Below are 17,468 nucleotides of genomic sequence, written 5' to 3'. Positions count from 1 at the left end.
AGATCACAATTAAAAAGTTCCAACATCCTGATGTTATTGGTAAGAATGATGTAAATAATTAAGGACTTTATACTTTATCAAATTGTATATTTTTGTTAAAGTACTAAATCTAAGCATAAGTGAGTAGAAAAAAAAGAGAATAATCAATGAATCTAATAAATAAGAAGAAGAATGGGGGAGAGCAAAGAAAAACATGACAAAATAGAAAAACATGAAGTAATGTGGCAGAAGTATGTCAGAAATATAAGAAACCATAAAATTTTAAATAAAGGTCATCAGTTTATAAGAGATTATCATATCAAATATATAATATTCATGAGATCATAATGCTGAAAAAAAGAAACCTCGCTGACCTCTCCTGGAGGATTGTAGGAGACAAAATCATTATTCTGAAAATTGGTAAGTGAAGAGGAAGAATAGAGCTTTTATCCTAGAACAAACTGGATTTCTAGAATCTAATCTAATCTTTCTCTAAATCTAATTATTATAGTAATCATGAGATTAGAAAAATAAGTTAAAAGGCACCTTGAAGAAGCATACTACCAGATTCAGAATGTAGGATATTCTACAGGAAAAATAATGTTTTTTTCCAACAAAATGTGATGTAGAATAAAAAGAGAAGAACAGAGGAAGTAGTCATTAAACAAAAAGGCAACAACAAAATGCAACAAATGAAACTTCTTTGTGGAAATTTTAATGTAGACTGGGTTATTAAATATTGTGAAGAAATTATTGGGTTTTTTTTTTCAGATTTTATGATGGTTATGTTTGAGAAAAAATCCTCATTGGTTAGCTGAGGGATTAACTTTAAAACAATTATACATAAGGAGGAGGAGCAAGAGGAAAAACGGCCAAGAAGGCCAAGAAAGAAAATAGCATGTGGGATGGATAGGTGATACAACATAGCACATCTATTAAGTGTTGAATCTGAATCTGAGTTACAGGATTTATTATACACTGGTCCCCCTATATCCATGGTTTGGCTTTGCTTTCTGTCATTTCAGGCACCTGCAGTCAACCTTGGTCCAGAAGCCCATGATCCTCTTTCTGATGTATCCTCAGAAGGTCATTAGTAGCCTAATGCTACGTCACAATGCATACGTCATCTACCACACTTCATCTTATCATGTAGGCGTTTGATAGTCTCACATCATGGCAGGAAGGGTGAGTGCAGTACAATAGAATATTGTATTCATGTAACTTGTATTACACCTTGTTATTTTGCCCTATTTTATCATTAGCTCTTGTTGTTATTCTCTTGGTGTGCCTAATTTCAAAATAAAACGTTATCATAAGTATGTACGTAAAGGAAAAAACAGTACATATAGGGTCCAGCAGTATCTGTGGGGGGCTTGGAATGTATCCCCTGTGGATAAGGGGTGACTTTTGTTTCATCATATCAATCCAGTTGGAAAGGGAGTATTCTTATCAGATGATGTTTTTAATATCCAGTCCTGTTCTTCATTGTAAGAATCAAACTTAAGGGGGCACCTGGACGGCTTAGTCAGTTGAGCATCCACCTTTGGCTCAGGTCATGATCTCATGGTTTGTGAGGTCGAGCCCCACATCAGGCTTTATACTGACAGTGCAGAGCCTGTTTTGGAATCTCTGTCTCCCTCTCTCTGCCCCTCCCCTGCTTGCATGGTCTCTCTCTCTCTCTCTCTCTCTCTCTCTCTCTCTGTCTTCCTCCTGTCTCTCTCTCTCAAAAATAAATAAACATTTTTTTTAATAAAAAAAAGGAATCAAACTTATGGAAAAATAAGACATAACAGTAGGTAATAAAGCTATGTGAAAAGATAGATCAGGAAAATAGCCAAAAGAAGCTATAAATGCTAGTATTAGAAAAAGATGCATTAAAGGAAAAATTATTTCTAGAGTTAAAAACACTACCAATAATTAAAGCAACAGTTCACCAAAATATATGATTATCATGAATGTGGATGCATAAAGCAGAGTCAAACATATGGAAAACTGATAAATCTATAGTTATATGGGGAGACTTAAACATGTATCTCTTAGAAAACGTGATCAAGAAGAGAAATTTTATAAAAACACAGGAGATATGAACAATATGAATCCCAAACTTTACCTAATAACTGCCTGTAAGATTCTAAACTAGTATGCAGAGAACGAATATCCTTCTGAGCCATCCATGGAACAATCAAGAAACCTGACCACTCTTTAGGCCACAAAGATCCAAAGAGGTGATAGCCTATAACCTGTGTCCTTGACTGCAATGCAAATAGATTCAATATCAGCAATAAAAGATGATAATGAGTCAGAGTGGAAATTATGAATTTCTTAAAAATAATTTTTTCTAATTTTTAAATTCTTATTTGTTTTTGAGAGACAAAGAGAGAAAGGGAGAGAGCCAGCAGGGAAAGGGCAGAGAGAGAAGGAGACACAGAATCCAAAGCAGGCTCTAGGCTCTGAGCTGTCAGCACAGGGCCCGATGAAGTACTCAAACCCACGAACCGTGAGATCATGACCTGAGCTGAAGTCAGTCACTCAATCGACTGAGACATGCAGGTGCTCCATCTTAAAAATAATTTCTAAAGAAAGCTTTAAAAACTGGTAGGATATAACTAAACAGTGCTTAGAGAAAATTTATAACTTTAAAGACAGGTATTAAAAAACAAAGCAGATTAAATGTAAACAAGCTAAATATTCAACTCTAGAAGCTAGAGCAGACAACAGAGTAAATACAAAGGAGAAGAAAAGAATAAATAGAAAGGGTATTTAGGCATAACCAACCATAAAAGCTGATTCTTTGAAAAGACTAATGAAAATGTTAGTAAATCTGTAACAACATGTCAAAAAAAGAAGAAAGCACTATTATAAATACAAATACATACAATATAAAAATATGCAATATTTTATTAGGCCAGACTAGTTTGTATTACAGTAAAAATCAATACAAAGATTTCAATGGCTTAACAAAATAGAAGCTGATTTATGCTCACAAAAGGCCCTTAGTTTATCCAGGTGATTCTCCCAAGATCTTTCTGAAGGTAGCTGAGCCTTCTAGGGTGCTCTGATCTCCTACTATTTGCTTTCATGATCACCCCACACTGGCTATTAGCTATACTCTGGTACCTAGAGGTGATACCCATCACTTTCTGTCATATTGCACTGGACAGACCAAGTCATATGGGCAGGCCTGACAGCCAGGGAGTGGTCTTCCCTTGAGGGTTTCCTGAGAAGAAGAAAAGAAGCAATATAGACCAGCATTCATAATATTTACCCATATAATGTCACAATACATTTAAACATTTACATGAAATTGAAAATTTTCAAGAAAAACAGAAATTACCAAAACTGACCCAAGAAGAAATAAAAGATCCAAACATAACCAAAACTGTTAGAAACACTGAATCAGTCAAGAAAGTTTTCCTCTCAACAAAGGCCAACAAAGGTTTGGTTGACAAAGGTTATACTGAAAAATGTTAATAAATCCTCAAAAACCAAAAGCTGCCTCACTTCCGTAATTAAGAATATTTTTTAAAAAGGTGGGCACCTGGTACCTCAGTTGGTTAAGCAACCGACTCTTGATTTCAGCTTAGGTCATGATCTCACGGTTTGTCAGTTCAAACCCTGCATCAGGCTCTGCACCCAACTCCTCTTTTGAGGTTATTATAATTTTGATAAGAAACTGGATAAAGATAGTATCAGAAAGGAAAACTGAAGATCATTATCATCAATCAACAAAAACACAACAGTCCTAAATATAGTACTTGTGTAACTAGCGCAGCGAACAAGCAAGAATCATAGGACGTACTCATAAAACATCTTCATTTTGTTTCCCACTCTGCCTTTAAAATGTTGTGAAGAAGTGGACTGCTTCCCCCCTCCCGGATGAAAACTCAGGCATACTCAGGATTTTTCTGATTATTCCTAGGCAATTAAAAAATCCCAAGTCAAACACAGTCTCAATTCAGAAATTCAAATGGTAAGTCTCATATCAAAACTTAAAACTTGATTCAAGGATAGATCTTTCTTCCCGAGATGTAGCTGGGTTTTGTGAAAACCCAGTGCCCATGGAAGGAGGGCTGAGTTGACTGCTTTTTCTTGCTAAATTCCACCACACTTAAATGCTGCTAACAGCCCCTCTGAGGCTGAGAATGAGAAGAAGGTACACAGAAAAGGAGAGGTAAAAAGAGCTAAATAGTTCTTTCCATGTGTATCACCGTTTAACCTGTTCTTGTGCTCTCTGGGCCTTAGGCATGTTTAAAACGAATGCCTTGTTTTGTGAGTTTTTTCATGTTGTTTCCCCTCCCCCACCCAGAGCATCTAGCTCTGACAAACGCAGGGAGGGAGATGATCCCACGTGCCTCAGCTGTCCGCAGCAAGCCAGCCCATCTTCAGCCCCTTAGAACTTTAGCTGGGAATCAGTCTACTGCAGCCTAGCTTTGGATGACACAGAGAAGGCTCTCAGAATAATCCTGTTGACTCCCCTTCCACTGGGTTTAAGGAGGGGAGCAGACTTGCCCCAAACAGTTCCTTGGTTTGAATTAGAAAAAGGTGATCCTTTCTCCAACTGACCTTGGTGAGTAGCACACAAGGGATTTCAGGCCCTATATGTTCCCCCTTCCTTGTGTCCTTGTGCATTAAACAGCATGCACAGATTTGTGCAGAAATCCTGACCCAGCACCGATCCTTGGAGTTACAGTGGTGGGGAGTAGGGATGGATAGTTCATACCATAATTCCTTACAAAAACAAAAGAAAACAAAACAAAACCCTCTTCCTAAATCCCCTTTTGAAACTCTGGCTCCAGAATCTTTTATACCTTTGATATAGATAAAAGGCTTACCAATGATCTAAGAAGCTTTGGTCACCTCTTATCCAAATTCTACTGGGTAGTCTATTCCAAGTTGACTATTGTGTCTGATAGCTGTCATTCTAGAGTCTTGGCCAGAACTTCCAATGTAACAGCCTATTCAGCCAGCAAAGCAATTCCTGGTTTCTACTAATCAAGCCAACCAGACAACTAAGAGGACCACGTAGGACTTATCCCAGGATACAGGGGTTATTAAATCAGAACACTTGCTATTTCAACTCACTATAATAACAAATTAGCAGAGGGGGGAAATGTAGTCATTTTATTAGATGCAGAAAAACTCCTTCGAGTATATATATTCAAAATTCTTTTATTCTTTTAATTCTTTTATGATTTAAAACTTACAGCCACCTAGAACTGAAGGAAATTTCATTTGCTTGATAGAATGAATTTCCCCAAAGAATACAATAAACATAATTCTTAGTGATGAAACAATAGGATTCCCACTGAAATGAGGAATGGAATGAGGATGTGATCCTTGCCATTCAGTGTCATGTGGGAGGATGTTATCTATATGTCAATTAATCAGTCAATCAATATTTTAAAAAATAAAATATAAAAAGTAAGAATGAAAAAAAATCATGATATAGGAGAGTCTAGCCAGTAAATTAATACCAGGAAAATGCCTGAAAAAAAAAACAGAAACTGTGTAATGTTTGAAAGGGGAAAAGAAAATTGACATTTTTTTTCTGACAATATGATTGTGCACATGGAAAACTCAAGGGAATTTACAAGCTATTAAAACTAATGAAAGATTTCATTAAAGTCAGTTGATAGATGAACAACATGAAATTTAACAGCTAACAATGAACAAGAAAATGTAATAAGGAATAGTTACAAAACATATCTAAGAATAAATCTAACAGTAGATGTGCAAAATATTTATGGCGAAAATTAAGGATATTACTGAAAGACACAAAAGCAGGGCTAAGGAGGGGCACCTGGCTGGTTCAGCTGGTGGAGCATGTGACTCTTGATCTTGGGGTCATGTGTTCAAGCTCCAGATCAGGTGTGGAGATTACTTAAAAATAAACTCTAAAAGAAAAAAAAAAAAAAGTTGGCCTAAGCAAGGAGAAAAATTCACTGATTTCATGAGAAAGATTAAATATATACAGATAATGCAACTTTTTCAGCAAAATAAATGTCATTCCAGTAAAATCTCCAAATAGGTTTTCCATGGACTTGAACAAATATTCTAAGAGTCATATAGAATAAAAGTCCAGTGATAGCCAAGACAGTTCTTTAAAAGGAAACGGAGACTCCTCTTACCAGATATCAAAGATTTATTACCATCTATAATTCTACATTATATGATATATATTAATCTATATAAACATGTGTGTAATAATTAAGACAATGTATCATTATAAAGTAATAGATACACAAATTATTAGAACGGAATAGTGAGCCCAGAAACAGACCCAAGTTTATCTAGGTTCTTGGTATCTAAGAGAGGAGGTAATGCACATAAAAGGGGAAATAATGGCCTGTCCAGTAAATAGTACTGATATGATTCTATTTCTGTGTGGGGAAATAAAATACAATTAAGACCTACCTTATATTCCACAGAAAAATAAGTTTTAGACGTATTGAAGATTAAAATCTCACATTAATCAGATTAGAACCTGTCCTTGGAGAATAAGCTCCTGGGGTAGGGAAGGATTCCTTAAACAAGTCAGACTACAAAACAAAACAAAATAATAAAAAAAGGAAAATATAATAAAGAATTTAATAATAATTCTTAAGAGAAATAAGCAAAAAATTTGTCTAAACCCAAAATTTTAAAGTTTCTAAATGACAAGAGGCACAATGAGCAAAATGAAGAGAAGCAGAGTACTGAAATGAACACAGTTGCCAGATACACAAGGATAAGTATGGAGGGTATATAAAGAACACCCACAACTCCATAAGAAAAATAGGCAAACGTTATTAACTGGCAATTTTCAGAAAAGGAAAGCTTCTAACCACCAAAGATATGAAAATGCTCACTTTTATTAGCTATTAGCAAAATAAAGCAGCAATGACAATTTTTAAAATCTAATTATTCCAAGTGTAGGTGAGAATGTAGAAAAAGGGTCATTACAACTGCTTTGAGAATGAAGTTGGCATCCTCTAGAAAATTTGAAAGTATGTAGACCTCTGTTTTAGCAATTTTCATTTCTGAGTATAGCCAAAGGAAAATTCTTACCCTCAAGGAGATAGACAAGGATACTCACTATGATATCACTTGCAATAATAAAAGAATTGAAATCAACTAGATATTCATCAATATGGAAATGAATAATAAATTGTGATGCATGCATATGGTGGACATAATATGATTTTTGATATAGACATGTTATAAATATGTTTATATTAGAATTATGATATATCTGTATGGCACTTCAAATAAATAAATTGATTTGTCTCAAAACAATGAGATCTTGAGAGGAACAAAACAAGTTTTAGAGTTATGAACTGTATTTTTTACCAGATGTTAAATTAAAAGCAAGAAATGATACTATAGGGTTTTTTTTTTTTTATATATATAAATGTGCATCAGAGATTTAAATGCATGGACCAGGAAAACATTTACCAAATTTGTGATCTGGCTTCTGGAGGGGCAGAGCTGGGTAAGAGAACAAACTTTAACCCTATCGTAATGTTTCAATCCTTTTCACTTAAAATTTGAATTAAAAATGAAAACAAATAAGTAGGTTAATTCTCAGTGGTGGGTACTTGGAATTGTTCTCCTTAACTGAGTATTTTCCTGTAGTTTTAAAACTCCTCAAAAAAAATTAATTACATTCAAGTGACATTCTGTTGAGATTATAGAAGGTTTTATGATTGGTGGCTATGGTCCTTCTCAATAGAACCATCAGCCAGATGCTTAAGAGATGCTAAGCTAGAAGACATTGGATGTGCTCGAGGAACAATAGTTGGACAGACCAAATTGTTTAGAAGATAAAGTGCATGCAAAGTTAGAGAAAACTATTTGTGATTAGATGGAAGTCCTTAAGTACTAACCATCTGGGGTTGGGCTAAATTCAATAGTCAGTAGAGACTCCTTCAAAATGTTTAGTTTATTTTTTTTAAGTTTATTTATTTTGAAAGAGAGAAAGTGTGTGTGTGTGAGAGAGAGCAGGTAAGGGGCAGAGAGAGAGGAAGAGAGAATCTCAAGCAGGCTCTGTGCTGTCAACCCAGAGCCCAACTCAGGGGTTGATTTCAGGAACATAGAGCTCATGATCTGGGCCTAAAGCAAAAGTCCTGATGCTTAACCTACTGAGCCACCCAGGCGCTCCCAAACATTTTGTTTAAAATAGATTTTAGGGACACCTGGCTGGCTCAGTTGGTTAAACGTCTGACTCTTGGTTTTGGCTCAGGTCATGATCTCATGGTTCTTGAGTGGTTCTTGAGACCGAGCTCTGCATTGGGCCCTGTACTTTCAGTGCGGAGCCTGCTTGGGATTCTCTCTCTCTCCCTCTCTCTCTCTGTCCCTCTCCTGTTCTCACTGTCTCTCTCTCTCTCTCTCTCAAAATAAATAAATAAACATTAAAAATTTTTAAATAGATTTTAGGAAGATGTCTTTAGTTTGCAGAAATTGAAAAGTAAGTATGAGTATGTGTGTCAGGGGTGGGGGGAAGCCACTGGAATTTTTAAGTTGGTAACTTACATGTGGTCTTTAAGAGAGTAGTTTCATCAGGATAGGAAGATGATACATTTCAAGGAGTGAGTGGATAATGAGGAAGTGGAGGGAGTGAGAACTGCTTGCTTGGTTTAAAATAGAAGCTTGGTAGGAAAAACAAGGCAAGGAAGTCTGGTGGCTTGAGGCAGCATTTGGACTGGAAGAGTTATTATTTTTAATGATGGGAGACAGATGTGTATACTTCTTTTAACGTTTACTTGTTTTATTTTTGAGAGAGAGAGAGTACACAAACAGAGGAGGGGCCTACACTCTCAGCAGGTTCCACACTCTCAGCAGGGAGCTTGGTGCCAGGCTTGATCCCACGAACCGTGAGATCATGACCTGAGCCATAATTAAGAGTCACAAGCTTAACTGACTGAGCGACCCAGGGGCCCCGACATATGCTTAAGGCCAAGGAGGAGTGGTGGGAAGGAAGAAAAGGAAAATGCAGCAAGTAGATCAGGAACAGCATGATATTGTGAAGTGAGGGGCAGTGTAGGGCAGCAAAGAGCAGCTGAGAAGGTAGGTGTGTAAAGGAAAAGAACATGTTTTCTTCCAAAGGAAGGACAAAGCAAGAAAAGACAAGTGAAGGTGCCAATACGTTTTGAGTTGGCGATGTGGCGATGCTCAGCGGATGCTGTTTGTTCTCAATTCTTCAGGATGAGGGGAGGTCATCTACTGAGCATGAGGAATGGGAGCTGAGGCCACACATTCAAAGGATGGAAACAATGTGACATATCTGTCAGAGCACGTCCTATCCCTACCTAGACTTCTGCAGGCTATTGCCATTTCTGCTGGAGCTGAGATCCAGATGTGGAAAAAGAGTGGACATGAACTTATCTTGAGTGAAATCTCGCTCACTTTAAATACTGGGGGACAAAAGGTCTATGGTGCCTTGTGAAAGTTTATCTCCCCAGAAAAGTTTGGCATTTCTCAAAGGAAGTATTTGCTCCCATAAAAATACTATGTTAAGAGAATTCTAATCATCTCGGCCAGCATCCACCAATAGTGATGGCAAACAAGCCATGCTGATTTCTGACGGCTTGCAAAGCCATTAATTAGTCCAACAGAGTTCTTTTTAAGATCCAAAGCATGCCAGTATGGAAAAGACTAAAAGCACTGATGAAAATGTGTTTTCTGTTAAATAGGTTATGGAAGAAGCCCAAAAATATTGAAGTAGTAAACATTTCAAAGAGAAACAGTGGAGGGAGTCCAAATTCCCAGTAATCCCACTGGAATAAGTTCAGTGAGATCTGTGTGAGGCATAACCCCTTCATGTCCTAAAATAATTTACCAGAATATAACAAAGGTCATCATGTTCTAATTAATTTGGAAAAAGCTCTGAAGTTGGATTCCATGAGTGTTAAATTACTGAAGCTAAATCACATGCAACTAAAACAGAAATTGGCCAGCTATTGCTCCTGGGTCAATTTCAGCCCACTGCCTATCCTGTCTTCCTGTTTTCCTTCTTTCTTGTTTTCTCTTTCTTTATCCCTCCATCCCACTCTTTCTTTCTTACTTTTTTTAAGTTAATTTTTGCTTTGAGAGGGAGAGAGCCAGCAGGGAATGGGCAGAGACACAGGGAGAGAGAGAATCCCAAGCAGGCTATGTGCTGTCAGAGTAGAGCCTGATGTAGGGCTCGAACCCATGAACCATAAGATCATGACCTGAGCCAATCAAGAGTAAAATGCTTAACTGAGCCACCCAGGCACCCTTCCTTCCTTGCTTCTATTCTTTTTTCTTTCTTTCTTTCTTTCTTTCTTTCTTTCTTTCTTTCTTTCTCTTTCCCACAGTCTAAAAATGGCTTTTACATTTTTAAATGGTTCTATTTAAAATGGTTACATAAGTATCTTTACAATGTCTTTCATTTTGTCTCTTGGCTGGCAAAGCTAAAAATTTACTACTTGGCCCTTTGCCAAAAAAGTTTGCCAACCCCTGTACTAAATGATCCGAAATTGGGAAAGTAAGAAAAGGAGGCAAGCCTCAAGAGGAGAGTATATATTCCTGGATATAATTGAAATACGATTATGATGCTGTTTATCCACTACTATTAGTCCATTGACACTAGTTTTCCTTTATTACTGAGAGGTTTGCCTCATATTTTATCATTTATCTCCACAGTAGCTTTAAAGATAAACCAGTCTTATGTGCTGCAGTGGTTGTCAGGTAGAAACTTGTGTTTGTGAATGACTATGAATTACTGAGATGGTAGGTTCTGGAGCCAAATTAACCATCTGTTGGAGGGACTAAAAGCGAGTATGACAAATAACCCAAGTGGAGAGCAAACATGGTGGATCCCCTTGAGATCACAAAGCATTTTTGTACAGCTGTCCAAAGACAGGTGGTAAGCCAGTCCAAAGTCTGAAAGCTGAGATGCATGGTGCCATCTTGAAAGAAGCCCAGAAGTTAAAAAAAGGGGAGTGGGCAGAACTTAACATCAAGGAAGACTTTGTGAACAAATGGAATGTGAAGATGCTAGGATGTCTCTCATGTCTTCAGAGGGGACTGGTCACATGTGCATTTCTGGAAACAGTGGCTGCTGCTGAACAAATGAATCAGCATCGGAGTGAGTGGGTGTGGATGGTTAATCTGACCAGGAGAGTTGTGGTTCCTCTTGACTACCCTTGGGGTGATTCACTTCTGTGTAACAACAGAATTCCGACAGCAAAAGCCTTTTTGTTGTCAGGTGATTTTTCTCTCACTTTCTCTCAGTTATTCTCTTAATAATCTCACGAGTTATTATTTTTTTCCGTGACAGATAGGCAAGCTGACGCTCAGAGCGGTTGAGCAACTTGACCAAGGCCATCCACTTTGTAAATGAAAGTCATGATTTACTTACTCTCAGACCTTCTTTCCTCCAGTCCCAGAGCACTTTACCATTAACCTTTTATCAAAGCTTACCCTCTTTTACAGTGAGCTGTTGAGAACTAGGCTTAACCAATGGGTTACCCAGTTAATACATAATTTGAAATGTCCAGAGGCCTTCTTTTTTTTTAAGTTTATTTATTTACTTTGAGAGAGGCAGAGAGCAAGCGGGAGAGGGGCAGACAGAGAGGGGGACAGACCCCAAAGTGGGCTCTGTGATGACAGCTGAGAACCTGATGTAGGGCCCAAACACACAAACTGTGAGATCATGACCTGGGCCAAAGTCAGATGCTTAACCGACTGAGCCACCCAGGTGCCCCAGTGAAATGCCCAGAGGCCTTCCCCATGAACCTCATACAAACTAAATAAATTTAAGCATTTTAAAAATCCTTATTGACTCCAAATTTTGGACGGTGGAATTTCTTGTTAGTTTGTTCAGGAATTTTTAAAATTTTATTTTATTTTTAATAGCTTTATTGCAGTACTATTGATATAAAATAAACTGAATATATTATAGTATAAAATCTGATGAATTTTGACATGTGTATACCCCTGTGAAATCACCCCCAAAGTAATGAACACACCATACCCATCAACCCCCAACGTTTCCTCATGCCCCTTGTGATCTTTTCCTCCTGCCCCTCCTCCCATCCCCAACCCTTCCAGCCCTTACCCTATCTCCAAACCTGTGTTCTGTTGCAACAGATTAGTTTTCATTTACTAGAATGTTAAATAAATAGGATCATACTATATGTATTCTTTTTGTCTGGCTTCTTCCACTAAGCATGATGATTTTGAGGTCCATCCCTGTTCTAACATGTATGAATAGTTTATTCCTCTTTGTTGCTAATAGTCTATTGTACGGAGATGCCATAGGTTTTTTCATTTATTCACCTATTGATTGATACCCATTTGAGTTGGGTTTTGTTCTCTTGGGTAAATACCTAAATATGGAAAGCCTGGATCATATGATCAGAATGTGTTTAGCCTTTTATGAAACTGTCAAACACTTTTTAAAAGTGGCTGCAGCATTTTGCACTCTTGCCAACCGAGTATGAGAATTCCAGTTCCTTCGCAGTCTTGTCCACACTTGACATGGTTAGCCGTTCCAATTTTAGCCGTTCTAATCTGTTTGTAGTGGTATTTCATTGTGGCTTTGATTTGCATTCCCCTATTGACTAACAGCAGTGAGTTTTTCTACCTGTGCTTATCTGCCATCAGTATACTTTCTTGGTGAAGTATTTGTTCAAATCTTTGACCCATTTTTTTACTGGGTTGTTTGTTTTCTCGTTACTGAGTTTTGAGGTTTCTTAATGTATTGTGGATTAAGTCCTTTATCAGATGTATGATGTGGAAAGAGTCTCTCCCAGCCTGTGGCTTGTCTTTTCATTCTCTTAATAGAGCCTTAGAAGAGCAGCTTTTACTTTTGATGACATCCAATTTATAATTTGTTCTTCTTGGATCATGTGTTTGTGTATGGTCCAATTGTCAAGCTTACAGAGAACACCACACAGAATATTTATGGTTCCCATAGAGGATTTTCTGCTTTGCTTACTTACTTTAGACTGGAGTCACTTTCAATGCCTTGGAGATGACGAGAAGTCCTCTGAAAGTTCTTTCAATTGTGTATTCCATTCCCAGATAATGTCCCTCATATTCAGAGATGAATGGGTTCCCAGGGTTTTATTCATTTTAGAGAAGAGATGGGACCGAGTTACGACCATAATTGAAAGATTGCACAGTTTACTGAATGTTGGTATTGCTGAGAAGTAGATCATGCTGTCAGGGTTTTATAAGGCCCTGTATCCTAAGGAGCTCACATAATTTAGTATCAAAAGGGAAGTTAGTAATCATCTTGCCCACTTGCCTATGTAGCCCAGGCTTCCTTCCCATTGAATCTTCCCTCTTTCATTCAGATTTTTGCTTAAAAGCCACCTTTTCAAAGAGGCCTTCATCTTACCTAAAATAACAAAACCCTCCTGGCCCCGTTACCTTTGATTTCCCTCCTCAGCTTTGCTTTCCTCTATAACACCACTACCTGAAATTTTATTGTGTATTTAAATTTTATGTATGTCTTTATTTTTTTTCTCTGCCCCTCCTACATGGGTAGACTTCTCTGTTCATTACTGTATCCAAGCACCTCCCCATGTAACCATTCAAAAAATATTTATTGACTGAATGAATTTCTTCTCAGCCTGAGTGTCAGCTCTGACAAATAACACATTGTACTGGAAAGAGAGCCATGTGTCCTGCATTCTCGGCCTTTCTCTGCCACCAGCTGGAATTTTGTTAAACGACTGGGTTGACTTTGTGCTATTTAAGGACTGACCGGTCCAGCTCCATCACACCGCGATCATAGGAAATTCATACCACGAGGCAGCCCCTGCCGGTGTGGGGCTCTGAAGATATTAGATTTTTTCTTCTAGGGAAACAAATTTAGCTTTTCTAAAAAAGAAAAATTGGAACCAAAAGTTGAAACCAGACAGTTTCTATTCTTTCTACTGGTTTGAAGATCTGCTTCCTTTGGAAACTTATCTGAAGAGTGCCAGGCATGGTCTGAGTACTTTGATCCTCCAGTGGGCAGGTATCATTATTGTCTTCACTCTGCAGAGAAGAAAACAGGCGTTGGGAGTTCCACAATTTGCCTAAAGCAATGGTAAGCTGGGAAGTCAGAACAGGATTGACTCCAAGAAGTCTGACTCAGGAGCCCATGTCATTTCTTCTATGTTCTGTTGCATTTTATTTAATGCTGTGTTTTAAAATAGATATTATATTTACATGAAGAAGCAAAACAATATAAAAACTTATACACTGAGAATCTTGTTTCCACCTTCTTCTCTCCTTCCTATTGAAAACACTTGATTAGATTTTAAAATTTATCTTTTTAAGGTTTGCTTATACAAATGAGTATTTTTGTTTCTCTTCATTTTTGCAACAAAGGTAACATTTCAGATCCACTGTTCTATTTACTTTGAAAAAAAGTCATGGTTTGGGGCACCTGCGTGGCTCAGTCGGTTGAGCGCCCAGCTTTGGCTCAGGTCATGATCCTATGGTTCGTGGGTTCGAGCCCCACGTCGGGCTTTGTGCTGATAGTGCAGAGCTTGCTTGGGACTCTCTCTCACTCCCTCTTTCTCTGCCCGTCCCCTGCGCATGCTCTCTCTCTCTTCCTCAAAATAAATAAATAAACTTTAAAACAAGTTGTGATTTTAAATATACATTGTTCAGCTGTTATTTTGCAGAATTTCAAAACAATGGAGAAAATCAAAAGGAATATCACAATGAACACTAATATATGCTTCACCTAGATTTTCCAGTTTTTAACATTTGCCACTTTATGTTTTCTTCTCTATTCACCTATTTGCTGTTGTTTTGCTGAACCATTTGAAAGTAAGTGGATCTATCATGACACATCGTCCCTATATACTTCAGTGTGTAACTTCTAAGTAACCAAAATACCATCTTTACAAAAGTAAATATTGCAAAAGTAATATTGAGTCAATAACATCTAATATACAATCCATACTCAGGCTTCCCTCGTTGTGCCAATCGTGTCAACTGTTTACTTTTTTCTGGTTTGGGAAATTAAAAATTGCATTTAATTTTCATGCCTCGTTAATGTCCCTTTATCTGGAAAAATTTCTCGTGACTTTTTTTTTTTAATCTTTTGTGATATTAACATTTTTGAAGACACGCCATTTCTTTTATAGACCGTCTCACACTCTGGATTTTTCTGCACGTGTTCTTGTATATTTGGACAAACTCTCCTCGTACGGCCACCACATAGGTGATATTATGTTCCTGCCACTGCATTGCACCAGGAGGCACTGAATTTCAGCATGTTCCTTTATTGAGAATATTCCCTTTTATTACTTTGCTGAGATTTGTTCACCAAAGGTCTCCGTTATGAAAAAAACTTTTCTCTCCAGGCTGTGCGAATACCCTATTTCCCACAACCTTTCACCCAATACTTCTTACTATCCATTGATGATCCTTGTCTGAATCAATTGTTGCATTGGGATTGCAAAATGGTAGAGTTCTAATTCTATCATTCCTTCTACATTTATTAACTGAACTTCTTAGTGAGGGCTTCTTCCGCTTATATACATACTTGTTAATTTAGTTTCATTTTAATCTTTAAAAAAAAATTTTTTTTTCAACGTTTATTTATTTTTGGGACAGAGAAAGACAGAGCATGAACGGGGGAGGGGCAGAGAGAGAGGGAGACACAGAATCAGAAACAGGCTCCAGGCTCTGAACCATCAGCCCAGAGCCTGATGCGGGGCTCGAACTCACGGACCGCGAGATCATGACCTGGCTGAAGTCGGACGCTTAACCGACTGCGCCACCCAGGCGCCCCTACTATCATTTTAATCTTAATGGTCTTTTTTGTCCTTACCATTACTATCATTATCCTTTTTGATGCTCAAAACTTTGATGTTTTACTGTTGGCCTGATCCTATATTCATTTCACCTGTTTCCATTAGTTTTTGGGTACTGTCTTGCTTTCAGGCACAACTAAATACACACATCTTGTACTTTGCTTAAATGCCATACTTTTTTTTTCTTTTAAAATATATCCTGGAGATTTCCAAAATCACTGTGTTGAGAATGCTCTCATTTTTTTTTTTTTAACTGGTGCACTGTGTCTTATTCTGTGGATGGTTTACTAAACCAGTCCTCTTGCTGGAGATGCAGTTATTTTCAGATAATGCCATGGTGCAAAACCTGGTGTATACATATTTTCATTCCTGTGCATTTGTAGAATAAATTCTTGGAAGCAGAATTGCTGAGCAGATGAAATGCATACTTAGTTGTTGTTAAATATGCCAGATTCCCCTATGTGGATTGTACCATGATGCACTTCTACTGACAGAGACCCCTGGATTGCTGCTAGGAAGGTCTGTTTCTGAGGTTCTAGTGGTACCTTCCAAATTTCCCATCTTCTTGACTGGGGTAGAAGTCGCAGCTCCACCTGTGGACTTGTTCAGTGATGATTTTCTGGGAATTGTTCCTGGAGGCCCAGCCCAGAGCTTACTCTTTGCATGCTTCCAATAATTTGTAAGCACCCATTTTCCACGTCTAAATCTCTTTCTGTACAAAATGCCTAGAAAGGTTTCAGCTTGATTTAGCACACTCATTTTTTTTTGTTTTTGCTCGCCATGAATTTTTTTTTAATATAATTTATTGTCAAGTTGGCTAACAGTGTATATAGTGTGTTCTTGGTTTTGGAGGTAGATTCCCATGATTCATCGCTGACATACAACACCCAGTGCTCATCCCAACAAGCACCCTCCTCAATGCCCATCACCTCCCTGCCCCCCAACCCTCAGTTTGTTCTCTGTATTTAAGAATTTCTTATAGTTTGCCTCCCTCTCTGTTTGAAACTATTTTTCCCCTTCCCTTCCCCCACAGTCTTAAGTTTCTCAAGTTCCACATGTCAGTGGAAACATATGGTATCTGTCTTTCTCTGACTGACTTACTTCACTTAGTGTAATACCCTCCAGTTTTATCCACATTGTTGCAAATGGCAGGATTTCATTTTTTCTCATTGCCAAGTAGTATTCCATTGTATATATAAACAACATCTTCTTGATCCATTCATCAGTTGATGGACTTTTGGGCTCTTTACATAATTTGGCTATTGTTGAAAGTGTTGCTATAAACATTGGGATACGTGTTCCCCTATGTATCAGCACTCCTGTATCCCTTGGGTAAATTCCTAGTAGTGTTATTGCTGGCTCATAAGGTCGTTCTATTTTTAGTTCTTTGAGGAACCTCCACACTGTTTTCCAGAGTGGCTGCACCAGTTCATATTCACACCAACATGACAAGAGGGTCCCTGTTTCTCCACATCCTCGCCAGCATCTGTTGTTTCCTGAGTTAATTTTAGCCACTTTGACTGACATGAGGTGGCATCTCAATGTGGTTCTGATTTGTATTTCCCTGATGATGAGTGGTGTTAAACATCTTTTCATGTGTCTGTTAGCCAACTGGATGTCTTCTTGGGAGAAGTGTCTATTCAGGTCTTCGGCCCATTTCTTCACTGGATTATTTGTTTTTTGGGCGTTGAGTCTGGTAAGTTCTTTACTGATTTTGGATAC

The 17,468-nt window shown here is 37.8% G+C and overlaps 1 protein-coding gene across 14 annotated transcripts in view; it reads left to right on the top strand.

The window, feature by feature from the left end:
- LOC125177129 (uncharacterized) overlaps positions 1-17,468 on the top strand; it is a 124,715-nt gene that overhangs the window by 21,602 nt on the left and 85,645 nt on the right. For 7 of the 14 annotated variants that reach the window (XR_007144823.1, XR_007144868.1, XR_007144896.1 and 4 more), the window contains one exon: positions 1,005-1,164. The exons of 5 other annotated variants lie outside the window; for them this stretch is intronic. Coding sequence is in view for 1 of the 9 variants with exons in the window: in XM_047823347.1 (XP_047679303.1) it covers positions 1,005-1,073 (69 nt within the window). In the remaining 8 variants the exon portion in view is untranslated. Of the gene's footprint in view, positions 1-1,004; positions 1,446-4,126; positions 4,138-17,468 lie in introns of those variants that run through there. 2 more of the 14 variants (XR_007144851.1, XM_047823347.1) reach the window with 2 other exon arrangements.

The sequence above is a fragment of the Prionailurus viverrinus genome, chromosome A1, assembly GCF_022837055.1.
Source record: "Prionailurus viverrinus isolate Anna chromosome A1, UM_Priviv_1.0, whole genome shotgun sequence".
NCBI classification, from domain to species: domain Eukaryota; kingdom Metazoa; phylum Chordata; class Mammalia; order Carnivora; family Felidae; genus Prionailurus; species Prionailurus viverrinus.
Note: the sequence above shows the minus strand (reverse complement) of the source record. Positions and strands in the feature narration are given on the sequence as shown.